The 17,778-nt window shown below is 41.6% G+C and overlaps 1 protein-coding gene across 1 annotated transcript in view; it reads left to right on the forward strand.

Annotated features, from left to right (window-relative positions):
• LOC117282979 (maternal protein exuperantia-like) overlaps nt 1-12,060 on the forward strand; it is a 21,021-nt gene extending 8,961 nt beyond the window's left edge. The window contains exons 2-5 of the mRNA XM_033754891.1: nt 3,056-3,321; nt 3,720-3,903; nt 7,833-8,008; nt 11,080-12,060. Coding sequence (XP_033610782.1) covers nt 3,056-3,321; nt 3,720-3,903; nt 7,833-8,008; nt 11,080-11,464 — 1,011 coding nt within the window. The 3' untranslated portion in view covers nt 11,465-12,060. The remainder of the gene's footprint in view (nt 1-3,055; nt 3,322-3,719; nt 3,904-7,832; nt 8,009-11,079) is intronic.
• The last annotated feature ends 5,718 nt before the right edge of the window (nt 12,061-17,778 follow it).

Consider the following 17,778-nt stretch of genomic DNA (forward strand, 5'->3'; position numbering starts at 1 on the left):
GGGGGGGGGGTGGAGGACTGCGGACTCAAATGGACCTATTATATTAGCCCATGATGCTAAATGGGCACGGAGTACTGGTAGAATAATTATAACTGGTAGGAGAAAGTCAAGGTTATTGAAGAGCGACGTGCCCCTTTGTTGCGTTCTCGCCACATGTCTCATATGGAATATCCTAAGATTGAAAGAAGCCTCCGCGTTGTTAAGCTAACCAGTAGCCGCCTGGCGCGGTGTACGTTTAAGTTAACTTTCTTCTTGGATTTGTATAGTTATTTGTTTTGTGGGCGTGAATCTGCGTCTATTGAACCAATAGTGAATATGGAATGACAGGAAACGTATCAAGCTTGTCATGATACCACTTGTCCTGCTGGAGGCAGGAATGAGAGATCTCACTGATGCCAGCACTAACCGTGCTAGAGGCAGGAATGAGAGATCTCACTGATGCCAGCACTTACCGTGCTAGAGGCAGGAATGAGAGATCTCACTGTCAGCACTTACCGTGCTAGAGGCAGGAATGAGAGATCTCACTGATACCAGCACTAACCGTGCTAGAGGCAGGAATGAGAGATCTCACTGATGTCAGCACTTACCGTGCTGAAGGCAGGAATGAGAGATTTCACTTATCCTGCTGGAGGCAGAAATGAGAGAAGATCTCACCGATGCCAGCACTTATCCTTCTGGAGACAAAGATGGAAGGAAATGTCACTGATACCAGCACTTATCCTGCTGGAGCCAGGAATGAGAGATCTCACCGATCTCACTTACCGTGCTGGAGAAAGAGATGAGAGAATATCTCACCGATGCCAGCACTTGTCGTGTTGGCTGCAGAGATGAGATATCTTACCGATGTCAGCATTTATCTGGTCAGCTGACCATTACACCACTTATTGCAAAGCCTCTTACACACCGCGGTAGCCTAGTTGGTTGGAGCACTGTGATACAAGCCGGAAGGTCGCGGGTTCGAGTCCCGATGAGGTCGATTTTTTTTTCAGTTTACGTAATCCTTCCAGCCTCACTCTGACATTGGGTAGACTCAGCCTCTAATAGAAATGAGTACCATGAATCTTCCTTGGGGGTAAATGGCGGCCGGCGTGTAAGGCTGACAACCTTACCGCCATCTGTGAGCCGATTGTCTAGAGAAAATATTGGAGCCTCGACGTCTCACAACCCTATGGACCTTCACGGCCTCTAACAGGGATAGCTTTACCTTACCTTACACGGTAGCTGCCACAAGACAATTGATCGACCTATTTAATTTTAGCTTTGGGAAAAACTACGTTGGTAGAGAATAAGGTTCCAGATGACGAGAATATGGTACTTGACGTTATACTGCCCTTTAATTACAGTGTTTATATTTTTAGCATTTAACACTCCATCCTCTCGTCAGCATCTGATTAACCTGGTTCTCATTAACAACTCATAATGTTCATACTGAATAAGATCTAAACGTTTGTGACGATGGTACGATGCATATTGCTACAAGTATTATGTTTCTGGACATTATCCATCGTCTTGTCTATTTTCTGAAATCCGTCCTGTTTCTTTTTGGAAACACGACGTTTCGGAAACTGGATTCTGTCCCCGTCCTCAAGTAAAACCTACTCAGTTCGGAGTTTGGTCCAATAGCTAGAGCTAGTCTCCGAAACGTCGTGTTATCGAAAAGAAACAGGACGGTTTTAGAAAATAGACAAGACAACGGATAATGTCCAGAAACCTAATACTCGTACCTGCACTGAATGTTACACAGTTTCGGATCCACTTGCTTGAAAGAATTATCAGTGCAGTCAGATTCGAACTCAGATATCTACAGTCCGTGGCAGCAGTTCGGACGAAGATTCCCCATCGTCTCTAGGCACTTTCCATGATCAGGCCTCACTGACGATGTTACCTTGCTCGGCCTGAAGGTCAGAATCACAGATCACTAAATGATCACCAGCCCCTTCCCACAAGCTCTCCGAAGTACCGCCAGGACTGCGAATTAGCGCCAGTGCAGGCAGCGACTGCTACAGAATCTTCCGCTTTCCTGAAATACATGTATAATAAGCATGTGCGCGGTGCTATCTGTTCTCTGTCTGCATACCAATTATTTTACCTGATTGCACATCCTACAAGATTTTTTTTTTTTTTCCATTGGCACTACAGCCCCAGTGGGTCTAGGCCTACCTCCATGAACTTCTCCGTTCACTTCGGTTTTTCTAGATCTTACACATACGGTAGGACTCCTTGGGCGGGTGATCAGCTCGTCGCAAGGCCTCTACCTGTACACAAACACAGAAAAACGCACACGCACAAACTAAACATCCATGCCCTAAGTGGGATTCGAACCGACGATCCCGGTTTCCAAGCGAGCGAAGTCAGTACATGCCTTAGACCGCTCGGCTACCGTGACCGGCCCTACAAGATTAATATTCCCAATTTCTACATGGAAGAAAACATAGGGGATGTGAAGTTAGGTCCACAACAGAGCCCGAGTTTGTTTCGTTCCCTAGCGTAACGTCGTTCTATCACCTACATAGTTCACATGCCATCGGCTTGTAGGATGAATGTGTTATGAAAGTCGGGAAGAGCAGTGTAACAATAACTCTTTAGATTTCTATGCCTGAGGTCCTCTGTTTGAATTTCGGCTAGGACACCGGCTGTACTGACAGATTATTCGTAATTTCTATTGGGTGTACCGGCAAACACCGGAATAACGTGTCGGTTAGGTATCTACCCTTCCTGCCAAATTCGTCTCAATTCTTTATTAATAATATTCGGCCATACAGAGTCTGGATACTGACATCACAGAAACAAAGATGAGAAAGATTTAGAAAGTAACCGGCAGTGAACTATCTCCGCGTTTATCTGAAGCAGTTTTGCGCGTAATGTGAATCGATATCAAATAGCATTTCGACATCTCATAAACTCATAACAGTCGATTCATTCCACCGGACAATTATTAATACCTAGTCTTGTTAAAATAGTGATACTCTTTATATAGTTTGAAGTCGATCAATAAGCACCACTTTAACAAAACATTTTTATGAGCTACTATTGAATAGAATGTTTGTTTCAGCAGCCAACGAATGATATTGTTTATCCGCCCACAGAAGAACACATACCGAGGGAGTGTGAAAACTGCCTTATTATATCCTACGACTTGGAAACGACGGGTTTGAGTTCGGAAGATGAAATTATTCAGATTGGGGCGCACACGAACATTCCTGCCAGTCAGCGAACTTCAGACTTTAGCCAGTTCATCTTGCCAGCTACAAGATGTGTCGAGCCAGAAGCCGCTGAAAAGATTGGTCTCCAAGTTCGTGAGGACGGTCTTTACGATTCCAGGTGAATCTCCCAGTTACGGAGCGCACCATTTCATATCGGATCACAAGATGTTTGTGTGATTTCGGCTCTCACTCCGGTGACTGTAAAGAGTGTTATGATGTCATGTGATCTGGTAGAAGATTTCAAAATTTTCGGAGGAACGTGCCATCTCCGTCATCAAATTGGAAGAGCAAGTCGAGCCGTAACGCAAGCTGCGCATGCTTGCTTGTCGACCCTGAAGATGGAGCAGTACGTACCTCCGAAATGCCGGTAGACTTCTACTTCACTACACGGTGTCACATCTCAGATGTTCCTTTGTTATTTATTACAACTGAATGATGTATATCAATTATTTTATTCGAGCTGTGATACCATGTCATTGTGTCTCCTTTATTTAATGAATCGATTTTTGTTCTCAGGAAGAACACAATTGTTCCAACAGTTTCAGAATCGGAAGGTCTCATTCTGTTTTTAAGTTGGCTAAGGTCTCTCCAGGATGGTTATGACGGCGTAATTCTCGTTAGTCACGGGGCCATCTTCCTTGACATTCCCGTATTGATTCGAGCCCTCCAGCGCACCTCTATGACACAGATATTCTTCCAGGTATCTTATCTCATTGGAAGGGCTCGAAACATTTGACTTGCTGATAAACGGTGTCATTTACCGCAGCAATAAATTAGCCTACTTCTCTTGTTTTATAAGGAGAGATTTGTAATATTATTTTTCTCATGTATTTGTCGGTTCCTCATAATACACATTAAAAGATTGGGAAATATTTCATTAGATCTGATAGACGCATAATACTATTGAAGATGAATCCTTGTACTTCCAGATTCTTTGCCGTCGGTAACAGTACTATGGCAATGTTACAAATTTGTGAAGTTGCAGGAATTTCACCATATTAATGCTATCTTTCCGTTTTGTACGTAGTAATGAAATGAAAGCTTAGTGTGGGATATCGTTTCCGCCATATGTTTATGTGCTTGTTTGACTTCTAAAAGTAGATTATTTAACAGATCTCGGTTAAAATTTATGTTGCGGGGGGAGTCTGCCAAATTTCTTTGGATGAATTTCGGCTTCATTCTGTCAGTCCAACGTGGTCCCATTTTACACGAGGCTCACACAGAAATTAGTCGTTTCTTCTGTAACTGCTAGTCGCCAAAATGTTGTGAGTTAATGTACAGAACCACAATAGTTTTATTAATACTGTATAAGTTGTACATTTAATTGAAATCTTTAACTTTTGTTTGAAAATTTTTTTTGGTATTATGAAATTGTAACACAGTATTATTAAAATAATCTTAGAATTACAAGTCATCCAGTTTAAACAAGTTTAATAGGAATTATACAGTTGTTTTTATGGCTTTATATATTCCAGCCCTTCAGGTCTAATTTCAGAGGCTAAAAAAATGAAATTCTTTTACGGTTGCTATAGATCTTAACATAATTGCAAGTTGTGTAGCTATTAACTCTAAGTTATATTAAAATTGTACATCATTAAATATTACCAGTAATGAGGTTTCTTGTTTTATGTTGTGAAAAATATTTTCTGGCTTGGTTCAATGAAATTATATTTACAAATATGTGTTTTAATAATATTATTGTTTGTCTGATACCTCAATATATAGTCTGCACTCACCTGTCTGGCCACTTTCCATGCAACTGAAGCCACACGATCTCTTTCTGAATGGAGCCATTTACAGAGCGGATTCTTTATTCCCAGTGGTTGTGTAATTACAAGAGCCGTGCTCAGCAGAAGGGATATGCAACTTAGCTTAGGCCCCAAACCACAGGGAGGAGGAAGAGGGCTGGTATTCTTCACATTCCCACAACTTTGTCTTAGATAGCGGCGAAAGTCCGCAAGCAGATTTGACCGTGGATCAAATGCAGAACATCTGAATGAACGTCTACTGTCATCATTTCCATTGATTAGTTTGTATCTTCGACACGGGTAATTGTACAGGGAGAATTTTTAATCACTTGATGAGTTCACGGCTCTGCGTTTCACGGCGACCGGTGCACCGCCGACCGCGAGGCACGTGCGAATTTTGCCTATGAATCAGCATACCTGATGGCCAATAATATTCGGAATGAAATAATTGCAATTCAAAGATCACAGGAGTTGCTGAAAGTGCCGTCCTCTCTACACGTAGATATTTTTTTGCAATTCATCGTGCCATTAGAAAACACAGGTATAATATTCCTTCGTATCCTTACAGCACACCTGAAACCAACTTTTACTGAATAGCTTCAACAATTGTGTTGCCATTCTTAAACAAAGCTTTGACACTCCAATCTCTTAAGCTAGATGTTTCAGTTATTTTCTAGGTGTGTGTTCAAGTCTGGCCCCTAGGTCATCTAACGTCTCAGTAAGTACTCGACACTTATGTTTTTATTTATTGCCTCGTTATTCCAAGTTTATTTACCAAATTGTGAATTGTTTGCCTGCTGAGAATTATTTCATCATGAAATTTACGTCGAAATTTTAGCTGAGATTTTCTGGCAGATCCGTAGTTCACATGGGTGATATACATAAATACGGATTGCTCTGAAGTACACCGCATTATGACGTACCACTCTGCTCACTAACAGAAACTGAGAAGAAATGGCTAATAGTGCTGATACAAATCATAAACAAACTCCCACGCATGAACCGCAGTGCTCCCTGTGGAACATAATGCCATGAAGCGGTCTGCAAGTTAATTAGTACTTCCATTCATTTCAAACGTTATCGGCTTATTCATCGGCAAAACGCCCATGCGCTTCGCGGCAGGCGGCGCATCGGCCGCTATGAAGCGCAGAGCCGCTAACTCGTCAAATGAGTAAAAATTATCCTTGTATGTGAAGTAAATTAACATAAAAATCAGCTATGTTAAGTGAGTACAGAGAACTTATTCGAAAATATGTGTAGGCTAATTGAACTTCAGGGACTACTTAACTTACTTTGAGGCATCGTTGAACACGCATCAATGTCAGATAATGATGCAGATCATTGCATCTTCATTGGGAAGTCATTAAATTCTATTTTCAACATATTGTCACGTGTTAGAGACTAGACACAGAGTTTGGATGGTAATTGGATATACTGGACTCTTATAAATCAAACGTACAATGAGTTATAACCCTCTCACTAATTTGCAGGCTGTACTTCTCACTACAGCACACGCTAAGTCTTCTATGTCTTCACTAACCGTTGCCTGGTAATGAATACCAACAATTTCCTATTCTGCTCACTTCGTTGCCGACCTTCTACATTGTCATAGCTAAATCATGGCCGCAGTGAACTCATTACGGCGACTAAGTTCTGTGGGTCAATTAAATTGCTGCTGGTCTTCGCCTGCACCGTCATTCCTGGCTTTAGTCTCCTCGAATGTTACCCGAACTGACTGCTGTCGCTGTATAACCTAGGTACGGACGCACAGAAAACACGACCTTAGCAATCCTTCCGTTGTGTCACGTGTTGTTTAGTGGCCATTGCGTAGCAAACGGCTCTCTGTTTAAAGACGTCATAGTGTGTTTACCTTGCCGCAACCGAGCAACGGCTGCTTCTTTCAGTTATCATGTCACAGTATGATGCGGATAAACATTGCCATGCCGGAGATATCGTTGAATGTACAGGACATTTTCTATGAGACTTCCATGCTCAAGATATAACGTATTCTCAGAAATGCTTTATTTATCAGGTAGGAGTGCGCGGTAGCGTAGTTGGTTGAGGCGCTGTGTTGCAAGCCGGAATGTCGCGGGTTCGATTCCCAATGAAGGTCATTGTATTTTTCAATTCACCTAATCCTTCCATCCGCAATATGGCCCTGGGGTTCACTCAGCCTTTAACAGAAATGTGTATCAGTAAACTTCCTGGAGGTAAAGGGTGGCTAACGCGTAAGGCTGACAACCCCACTTCCATCTATGAGCCGATTGTCTACAAAATATGGGAGCTTCGATCTCTCACACCCATATGGATCTTCAAGGCCTATTACAGGGATAGCTTTCATTTTTTTTTACTGCTAGTGGGGTGGGATTAAGTCCCTTGTACTGCGGCCACTTCTGGGTTATTGTTTCAGCCCCAGATGATAGGTGAGGGTGATTGTGGAGCAATTGGTGGAATGAAGATTGGCAGGGGAAACCGCAGTACTCGGAGAAAACCTACCCTAGCGCCACTTTATCCACCACAAATCCCACTTGTCTAGACCCGGGATCGAATCCGGGCCGCCGCGGTGAGAAGCCAGCGACTAACCACCTGAGCTATGGCCCCGCCTAGCTTTACCTTACTTTATTTATTAGGTAGTTTTCGAAATTCAGAATATCAGAACAGTCAACAAAATGAAACAGAAATCGGGCTACATATAGAACCGGAACCTAGCGCTATCATCTGAGGTGTAATCAAAGGGAGCATTTTGTGAGAAAAGTGAATTCCTATTTTTAATATTTTGGTCATTTAGTGTATTTTATTATATTAAAGTGGGCGCAAATTCTTGCGTTGTAGCCGTGAAACGATTAAATATAATCAGAGCGATATTTGCTTTATTGCATAGGTTGTAAAAGGATTCTGCGATTCCAACGCCATCTTCCAGGATGACAGAACCAGACGCTACAGCTCCTATTCGCTGCAGTCTCTGTACCAGACTATCGTTGGCACTCGCGAAGAGATCCACAGAGCAGATGAAGACGCCAGGGACCTGCATACTCTCCTCCTTCGATATTTCAATGTGTAAGGAACTGGTTATGCTTGTAGCAGGTAATGAAAGATGAGGGGCAGTATCTAGTTATAAAATGTTGTTACCCTGTACTAAGTCAATTATCCCGGTCGGAGATGAAGCCTCAGACTTAAAGACCGAGGAGGTTATAATGTGGTTTCTAGTCAGGGCTATGTCGCACATCAGAGGGGCCGTGATGGGTTTAAGTATGGAGCAGTGGCGGAATAATGGTTAGCAAAGGGAAAATCGAAGGAATTCGGAGGAACCTGATCGATAGTCGCATTCCTAACCTCTGCGCTAGATGGAACTGGACAACTTCACACACACTTTTCGCTTTGCTCCCAGGATAGAGACTTTGATAAAAGATAATGGTACGGTTTCGTTTCTGCTTAAATAAACATCAGGTTCATAAGACTTGTGGAGGAGTGGAAATATAGCTTCAAGCAATGTTAACATCAGCTCTAGATGCAGGAGACCGCCTCTGTGGTCTAGTGGTCAGGGTTAATGATTACAGATTCAGAGGTCCGGATTCGATTCCCGGCGTTACCAGATTTTCTGAATAGTAGTGGGTCTGGAACGGGGTCCACTCAGCCTCGTGAGGATAATTGAGGAGCTATTTCAAGGAAATAGCGGCTCCGGTCTAGAAAACTAAAATTAACGACCTTGGGGATTCGTTGCGCTGACCACGCGACACCCTCTATCCGCTAAAATTGACACTAACTTCGCCGACAAGCGGCGGTCGCTCGGTCGGTATAGTTTGCTTGCGGGCTAAGACGACGGAGTTTATTTGTTTGTTACTAGATGGAGGCAAGTGATTAGTTTCATGCCCCGGCCGCTTTTACGCAAAAGAGCCCCGGCCGCTTTTACGCAAAAGAGAAGAACGCCCGGTACCCATTTTGCAGGGGACTAAGTGGGCCTCAGAGCCAATCTGTACGTAGTGGCGAAGGTAAAATTTTCTGCTGGAGGTTCTGAAGGCTCCCAGAGCCGTTAGGCAGTAAAATAAATTCATGAGTCCTGTGCGACTCGGAACCAAGAATCAATGTGCTGCCGAGCCCAGCAGAAATTTAGCAGTTAGCCAGTCAAAATCCTGGTCATTCAGCCCGTGGCCTTGTCATTTTACTGCCCGAGCTATCCATGTTTTATTGCACGATGCTAAATTTAATTTTATTTTCCCAAGAAGGGAGAAGGTTAGAGCTTGGGCAGTTAGTCTGTGAAGAGAAAACTTAGTTCGAGTTGCAATAGTGTTCAGTTGAAAATCGGGCTGTGAAGAGTAGTGTGAAATGGCCACCAGCCTGGGAGCTAGTCAGTTGAAAGCCAGTCTGTGAAGAGAAGGCAGTTTGAAAGGAGCAGCCGTTCAGACAGCACTTGAGCCTGGAAGCAGAGCACTAGCCATTGTTAGAAGCCTTTGCCGGGAAACTACTATTGAAGACACTGCTGGCAGAAAAGGGACTTAGAGTGATTTTTTAAAGTGTGGAAATAGCGGTAGTGTTATATTTGTTTGTAGTTACGACCTGTAAATGGTCAATAATTCCAAAATCCAATCCAAAACTCCGTCTCTAGTCACTCCATACTACGTAACAGTATATATTCATGTCTCGTCATCAGAATGCAGGGCAAAACCATAATATAAAGAAAGGAAACGAATTCCTAAAAATATGCAACTGTCAAGTGCCTATGAATGTCAGTAACACATTAGAATTACATTCGCGGAGAAATGCCGATTAAATTCGGAGAATTCAATTATTTTTTTTTATTGATAGTGGAGTCGGACTAAGTCCCTTGTACTGCGGCCACTTCTGGCCTATTGTACCAGCCTCAGATGATAGGTGAGGGTGATTGTGGAGCAATTGGTGGAATGAAGATTGGCAGGGGAAACCGAAGTACTCTGAGAAAACCTGCCCCAGCGCCACTTTGTCCACCAGAAATCCCACTTGACCAGACCCGGGATCGAACCCGAACCTCCCCGGTGGGAAGCCAGCGAATAACCGCTTGATCTGTGGCGCGGCCTCTTACCATTCAATTAACGGTGTATTTTCTCCTCAGCGCCTATTAAAGTTATAAATATTGATATAAGTTTACACAGAACTATAATATTACAAATTGCTTTGTTTGTGTATATGTATTGAAGGAAGAGCACAGGCCCACACTGATAGTGTTTCAGAACGGGGCGCTCAAAAGAAATCTTCTGACACAGTAGAATATAAATAACAGATGATTGGAGAAATTTCAAAATTAGTAGCTCCATAATTTACATTTTTCATTAAATGCTTTTAGACAAATGAGACTAACGGGGCATGTGACACGCGTGGGATATGTGAGAAGAGAATATAAAGTTTTTGATTGATACATCTGAAAGGAAGAGATCAGTCTTATTGGGAGTGTGTTATTAAGTTGGATCTTAGAGATACGCCTAATTTGATTATTCTTGTTCAGGATAAGGACCAGTGGTTGGTTCTTTTTTAAAAGTCACTGAATTTTCATCGTTCCATGAAATATGGGGCTTTTGTGGGTAGCTGAGCCACTGTTAGTTTCTCAAGAAGGGCTATGCTCTGTTAAGTTATGTGAACTTGAGAAAGACATCACTGGATTAACTTCAGAGGTATTACATTGCAGATGTTGGCAAGCCTGAATACAGTACTTAAGCTCAGGTGTTGAGACGTCGCCTTGTCAACATGACGTTCCATGCGGTGGTCCAATAGCACTCGGATAGTCTCTCTTCGAGTTCTACGGTTTTCCCTGTCAGTTATTTCACTAATTTGCCACTGTCCCTGAAGCATGCGATAGGCCAGACCAGCCAGTACGTTATCACACACTCGGTCCTGAGTTCAGTTCCCGCATGCTACTTGACTAAATACGGAATAGAAAAGGTTTACCTAAAAATTACATGTTTAGGAAGCAACTACCAGGATAAACCCTACATGTGAAACTTTTTAAAAATTATATTGGCATATACACGTATATGTATATATCTTTCATTGGGTACTTCACGATGAACCTGGAAGGATTCACGAAACGCAGTTTGGGAACAACAGACCTAAAGCATATCTATGTTATACGTTGTCAAAGGATGCCTTAATGATTGCAGGGAGTCGCTGTCTTTAGCAATCCCAGTGTTGAACTCATGCACATACACTTCCCGTTGCATGGAACTTTATTCGGCGTGGAAAACCTATGAGGATGGGAAAATTGACGATATGAGGGCCATCGTGGACTGGAAGAAACAAAGTGAGAAGAAAAAGAGGGTCATACTGAAAAATCTTATAGCTGCAGGTTGCGACATCCAAGGACTATCAGATGAGTACACCAGATCTCCATCGAAGCGTGCGTTTAAAATGCAACTGAAAAGGAGAATCCAGAGCATGAAGGATACCCACGAGAACTACTTGCTGGGCACAAGACTCGTCTGCGCGGGTGAGATCGTCAGTACTGTGGCATGCTTTGTGAGAAGAAGACAAGAGCGTTTGTGCTAATAGTTCACGTCATGCGCTTGTCTAACATTGACACATCATTTAGACGAGAAATGACGTGACACAGTCGTGGCCCTAAATTCTTCGTCATTGACTGTTTACATTTCGTTCTGTTGTAACAAGCTGATACACTGCATGGAACACGCTTACAGGAACCTTCCTAACGTTCGGCCAGTAGCAGATTAGCTCATCAAGCGTCTACATTCGCCTTCCAGATATTATGAAAGAAGGATGGTACTAAAGAATAAGAATGAATTGAATTCCTAAGTTGATAAACTGTACAATGAAATTAAGCATTATAATTTGCAAAATTACCGACCACATTTCTTCGCCATCGCCAGATGGCCAGTAAAACACGGTTTACAACAACTCGGCTCCGATTTCTGTAAAGAAATGTTCATAAACCATGATAATTTACGTTATGGTCCCCTGGGCGTAGATGGGAGGATGGCCCTACACTGGGTCTTGAAAAAACAGAGAGGAAGATGTTGACTGGATTCATCTGGCTCTGGGTAGCGGTCAGTAGTGGGCTACTGTGAACATGTTAATAATCCTCGATAAAGGTAAAGTTGTCCCTGTACTTAACTAATTAAGCATTATGCCATGAAGGCGTATGGGGGGTTGATTGTATAAATCCACATTTCGACCTCGGCACTAGTTGGAGGTGAGTGGTCAGCTTCACTCCTCTGCCGCTTTACTCCTGAGGGAAGAGACTACAGTACCCATTGGATAGGAGATTGGGTGGGCCAAAAAGCCGGTCTGGACGACATGGAGAAGTGAAAATTCTTGCCTCCACCGGGACTTGAACTCCGACCCCTTCGCCATCTAGCCGGTAACCAGTCACTAAACCGACTACGCTATCCCGACTCCAGCATACCACTTTACCCATTATAAATCTGATAATGAGCTTATACAATGTGTATTTTTTTTAATGTTTCATTAATTGAACTGACGAAGATTTGGATAGACTTGAAAGGATTCTGACGATGGTGTATACTGTACTTCTTCTGGCTTATTTTGGACTTCATCCATCGTCTGGTATGTAAAAGACAAAAGACCACGATGTTTCGGAGACTGGATCTGTCTCCGTCTTCAGGTAGGTAGGGAAGGATAAACCTACTCAGTTGGGTCCGTTAGAAAGAGCTTGTCTCACTAGTTCATTAATTATTCGGAAGAAATTTGAATTTTTGATCAATATATTTCCCCCCACTCCCATCCAGATTCGAGAAACGTAGTTGCATAGTTTGTTCCCACAGCGTTAGCGAAGAGACAGCTGTGTCAGTTGCATGTTTCAGGACCGTGAAAAGCGTCTGCTGTTCCTGCAGACAGACTATATTTACATTCCCAGTTCTCCACGTACGACTAATCTTGCTGTCTCGACTGCGTCGACCGATTATTAGAGGTCGGTTTCAACATATGGTTCTGAAATAAAAAAGTGAGAATACTTATGTGTATTGTTGTTGGCGCAGATGAAGTGGACCACTCACATCTATTTCCGAGGTTAAGAATGCATGGAGCTACGCCTCCACTCTTCCGTACGTTAAAATTGCATGGTGCTTAATTAATCATATGGAAAAGATTATGTGTACTGCATCGAGTAGGTGTGTGTAGACTTACGTTCAGGATGTTCTCCGTTCAAATTTAATCTGAAGCAACTGACTGGTGTTCGTGGTTTTCCATAGTCCCTCCAAGCAAATGCCGGGGCAGTATTTCAATTTGGGAAAGACCTCGTTCTTCTAAATTATCTCCAGTTTATTGTTCTTCAGTCATCCTACCTAGCTCAGTCGGTATAGATACTGACTGGAAGTACGGGCTTCGAATCCCGGCAGCAGCAAGAGATTTCTAGACCGGTTGTTGGGCACACCTAGCGGGGCTGATGCGTGAAGCTGCACTCACCTGCATTTAGTACTGACGTTAAGAACGGTGGAACCATAACGTCACTTCCCCATATATCTTGAATGCATAAGGGGAGGGCCATAAGAATCCGGCCCTTGCACTGCGACCTTCAGTGATCTGTGCTTTCACCCATACATCTTCATGACATAATCCTTAAACATAAGGACAACTTTACCGTTTTTTTTACCTTTCTTATCATTCTACAGTATACAGTCCAGGTACTGACGGCGTAAGGGAAACTAAAATAGAAATATCATTGCGCAAGAGCCACAGAGTTTGCCTGTATTATCCTACTGCACGTTGGGATGATACGTCATGGCTCATTGTGACTGAGCAGTGTATGCAGATGTTAAGGCAGCAGCTCTGTGGTTCGCGGTAAAGGCATGTAGCAGAGAGGAACCTTGAATAGCAGGGACACGTGGAGCTTAGAATTGGACAAAATCCAATTCCCCTGGTCTCGATTCGCTTTAAATACAACTCATCTGCATTTAGTATATAGTGACAGAAAATTTATCTTCTGTAATTCGATTACACTTTTAATTGATACCCTAACTTAACATAGCTACAGAATCCGTGATAGAGACAGCGACGCCTATAGTTCTATTACACACCTGTCTGGCGAATAGTCGTTTGTTTCTGTGCCATTGTAAAATAATTAGATACAGAACTTAGTACAACTGAAGTAGCTTAATCTGCTGTTTAATTCTGAGGTTTTGTCATTGTTAACGCAGTGAAAAAACAACCCCTGGAACGAGAAAAAAGCGTTGAAACCAGAGCTTCAAATATACGGTCACTCATTCCCTGTCGAGATTAGTGGAGAGTGCATTTCTTAAAGTTCTCAATTTATTCTAATTTGATACAAAATTATCGTTATTATGTGTAAAATGCAGGAAGAAATTTATGAAATTTTGTTTCCTGAGTAATTACACTTTTCCTCTGAAGCTTATGAAGACCATAAGCGACTTGATTTTATTAAAATATACTTCTAAAGCTCTGACTGACGGGATTGAGACATTTCATCCATGGTACATGAAGAGGGCTGTGGACAGACAAGAGCTTATAATCAATATTATCCCATTGTTGTATTACTTATTCGATTATTGGTATTGAGTTATGTGATAGTATTAATCATTCTGCAAGAGAGATCCCATTGTGACGTCACGTTTGAAGTGGGGATATCGTGAACGAAAACAGTAGCTGAGTACGTCTCGAGGGGGAGGAATATCGGCCCGAATGCGGTTACTTGCAGTATTATTATTATGATGATAATAGTATCATACTACTAGTTTGTAAGTTATTGCTTATTCTGCATATTGACATACTATATTTATAGCTTATATTTTATTGTTGTCGTATACAAACAAATCATGTATATATATATATATGTGTGTGTGTTTTCATGTCGATGAGTGTTCAGATGTTGGTATTCTGGGTTGTGATGTCATGTATTACATACTGTAAGTGGATACTAAAGCTTCGGAGGAATATGTTGCTCAAATTTTAGGTTCGTCTTTGGAGAAGGAGGCAGTTTGGTCCTCCGAAACCCTGGTATCCACCTATTACACTGTTTGACAGTAGAGGAAACTACAGTCAGAATATTCAAGCCTTCCGAAATCGCAAGACTGTCTCGGTATGCTGAAATGTCATTCCTTTTCTATTCACTAGATAGGCAATTAACTCCTATATCGGGGTTCCTTTCAGTGGCCTCCTTGGTCTTCCTATACCCCGTGTCTCAAATGTCTCTTTGCAATAAATAAGCTAATTACGAAATGGGAGCCTCTGTCATATATCTGAATCTACTAAATGGATTTTGATTTGCTCATAATTTCATACAATCTGCCTTAGGGATTTATTAAGCCAACCCCTAAACCAACCTCTCACAGAATTTGGATTTTGTTGAAAAATAAAGAGAAATACGTGTATATGGTAGGCCCTCCTCGACACAGTTGACACCTGAAATTTCGAATAGTTTGTGTGTGTTCATTCATTCATTCATTCATCAGTATTCTGTCAAGACGACAGGTCCACAGTCTCTTCCAAAACAGTTCCTCCACTTGATGCGATCTAGAGCTTTCTCCTTCAAATGAAAATTTCCTCTTCTGTCCCCAAGGTCATCCTGCATCTTCCTACGTCTTCTTCCTCGTCTTCTGGTCACTTCTATCCGCCCCTCCATCTTTCCTTCAATAACTTCTTTTAGAAGGCAGTTACCGCGTAAGATATGACCAATCCAATTACCCTTCCGTTTTCTTATTTCGTGTAGGATACTCCTCTGCTCACTTACTCTAAATAACACTTCTTCATTTCTCACATAATCGGTCCAACTGATCTTCTCCATCCTTCTCCAACACCACATTTCGAAGCTTTCCAGGTGTTTCTGATCTACTGCCCTAAGTGTTCAAGTTTCAGCCCCATACAATGTAGAAAAATTTACTTGAAATTGAGATATGGAAATAATATCAGTGCTAGCTGACCTACTAAATACAATGCATTAAATATAAGATGGTTTTGTATTCGGACCAAACATTAAATAATGAAACGAAGAGAGCCCCAAATCGTATTAGTTGCAGGATTGAGAGACAGACTTGCTACTTCTGAATGTATTCTTATCACTTAACAAGCATGAATAGACTGCCACGTGATCTGTGAAATATGAATGCTGGGTTTTCGATTTTAGGGAGGGTAGAACAACACTTAATTGGCTGTGATATGGTATCTGAAGTGATGAAGAACGTGCTAACAAGATTGTAAACCCCAATACATAAAGCAAGTACGCTGAGTTGCTTTTAAGATATGCTGTGATATGATGATTGTGTTTAAAGGCGCGCAGGCATCTACGGATATACGCTCCTCGATATAATAGATCATGTGATAGAGGAGTTGCTATTTGATGTTGTTACTCCACGTGCCATGAGTCATACGAACTGTAAGATAAAAATGTTGTCCTTTTTATGGTATTTTTACTTTCAGTTTGTCTTAGCAGTGCTTAATGCCTATCCTGAACAAACGCCTTTAGGCTCTGAAATACACTTCTTTAAAAAATTGGAAAATCAACTTATATTTCTGCTAAAGAGCTTGGTATTCTACCTAAGCAACACATTTTCAGGTTCACACGTTTTTAACCATGCCACTAGATAGGGGACGGTGGTGAACTTCACGCTTTGGCCAATTTATTTTAAATGCTTTGTTCTGGAACTTTCGTTTGTTTGTTGGGCGATCAATTTCTGCAGGTTAAAGAGGGACACATGTTTATGAATGTTATCTCTCCATATGGCCTTCCATGCTGTAATACTTATAGGACGAACACCAAAGCTATCATGTACGTATTTTTATGTACCCTCTCTTTTCATTGTCGTTAATGGATGTCTTTGAATACTGATTTACATATTAAGCATTTGCTGCAAACGAATTGTTAGTAAGTACTTCTGGGAACAAGCTTTCAAAAATGTAAGCTATTTTATATCACCACACCACCTATCGAAAATATCGGATGACTTAGGAGTAGTGAATATGAAGAAAACGATAAAATCTGTTATCCATATACGAGTATTAACGCTACTTTTCTTCAGAGTGTGTCCTCATGCATTTATCTACCTCCTGGAGATGACAAAATAGCATCAGTTACCTAGATTTTCCTTAAAAAGGAATACTTTTTTGCTATTAATAAGATATATTGCATATGCAGTATTATATACGAATATGTTTAACCGTCCACTATGTACTTTATTTGAACAAGTTTAATAAACATATATGTAGCATTTATGTGCGTTGTAGGCCTCACTACCCTTCCTGCAATTCATATTCACTTCTTACGATATTATGAGGATGTGTATGGTTAATATATTTTACGTATATTCAAAAGGAAAAGAAGACTTTAATATACAAGGTATCAAAATAATGTTTTAAGAAGAAAAAAGTAAAGCTATCCCTGTACCAGGCCATGAAGGCCCATAGGGTTGTAAGACGTCGAGGGTCCCACACTATCTAGACAATCGGCTCAAAGATGGCGGTAAGGTTGTCAGCCTTACGGGCCGGCCGCGCTTTACTCCCCAGGAAAATTATTTAATTAATTCCTGGTACTCATTTCTGTTAGAGGCTGAGTGAACCGCAGGGCCTAGTGCGGCTGGAAGGATTAAGTCAATTTTCTTAAAAAAAAAAAGTTTTAAGAAAATAAAACGTATATTTATTGTGGTAGTACATCAAAATTGTTAGAGGCTATCTCAAGGTTTGAAGCCGGAATAAGCTATAGAACTACACCCTGAAACAGGAAGTTTTTAGTTAACTATCGTTCGTGTTGAGTGAATTTAAATTACATATATACAAAAGATAGGAAAACATCGCTATTAATAATTATTATATGATACAAGTTGATTTTCTCAAGGTGTCAGACTTACAGTAAACCTAATCTGGAGTGAGGCATATTC

This window comes from Cryptotermes secundus, unplaced genomic scaffold (assembly GCF_002891405.2).
Source record: "Cryptotermes secundus unplaced genomic scaffold, Csec_1.0 scaffold407, whole genome shotgun sequence".
In the NCBI taxonomy this organism is placed as follows: domain Eukaryota; kingdom Metazoa; phylum Arthropoda; class Insecta; order Blattodea; family Kalotermitidae; genus Cryptotermes; species Cryptotermes secundus.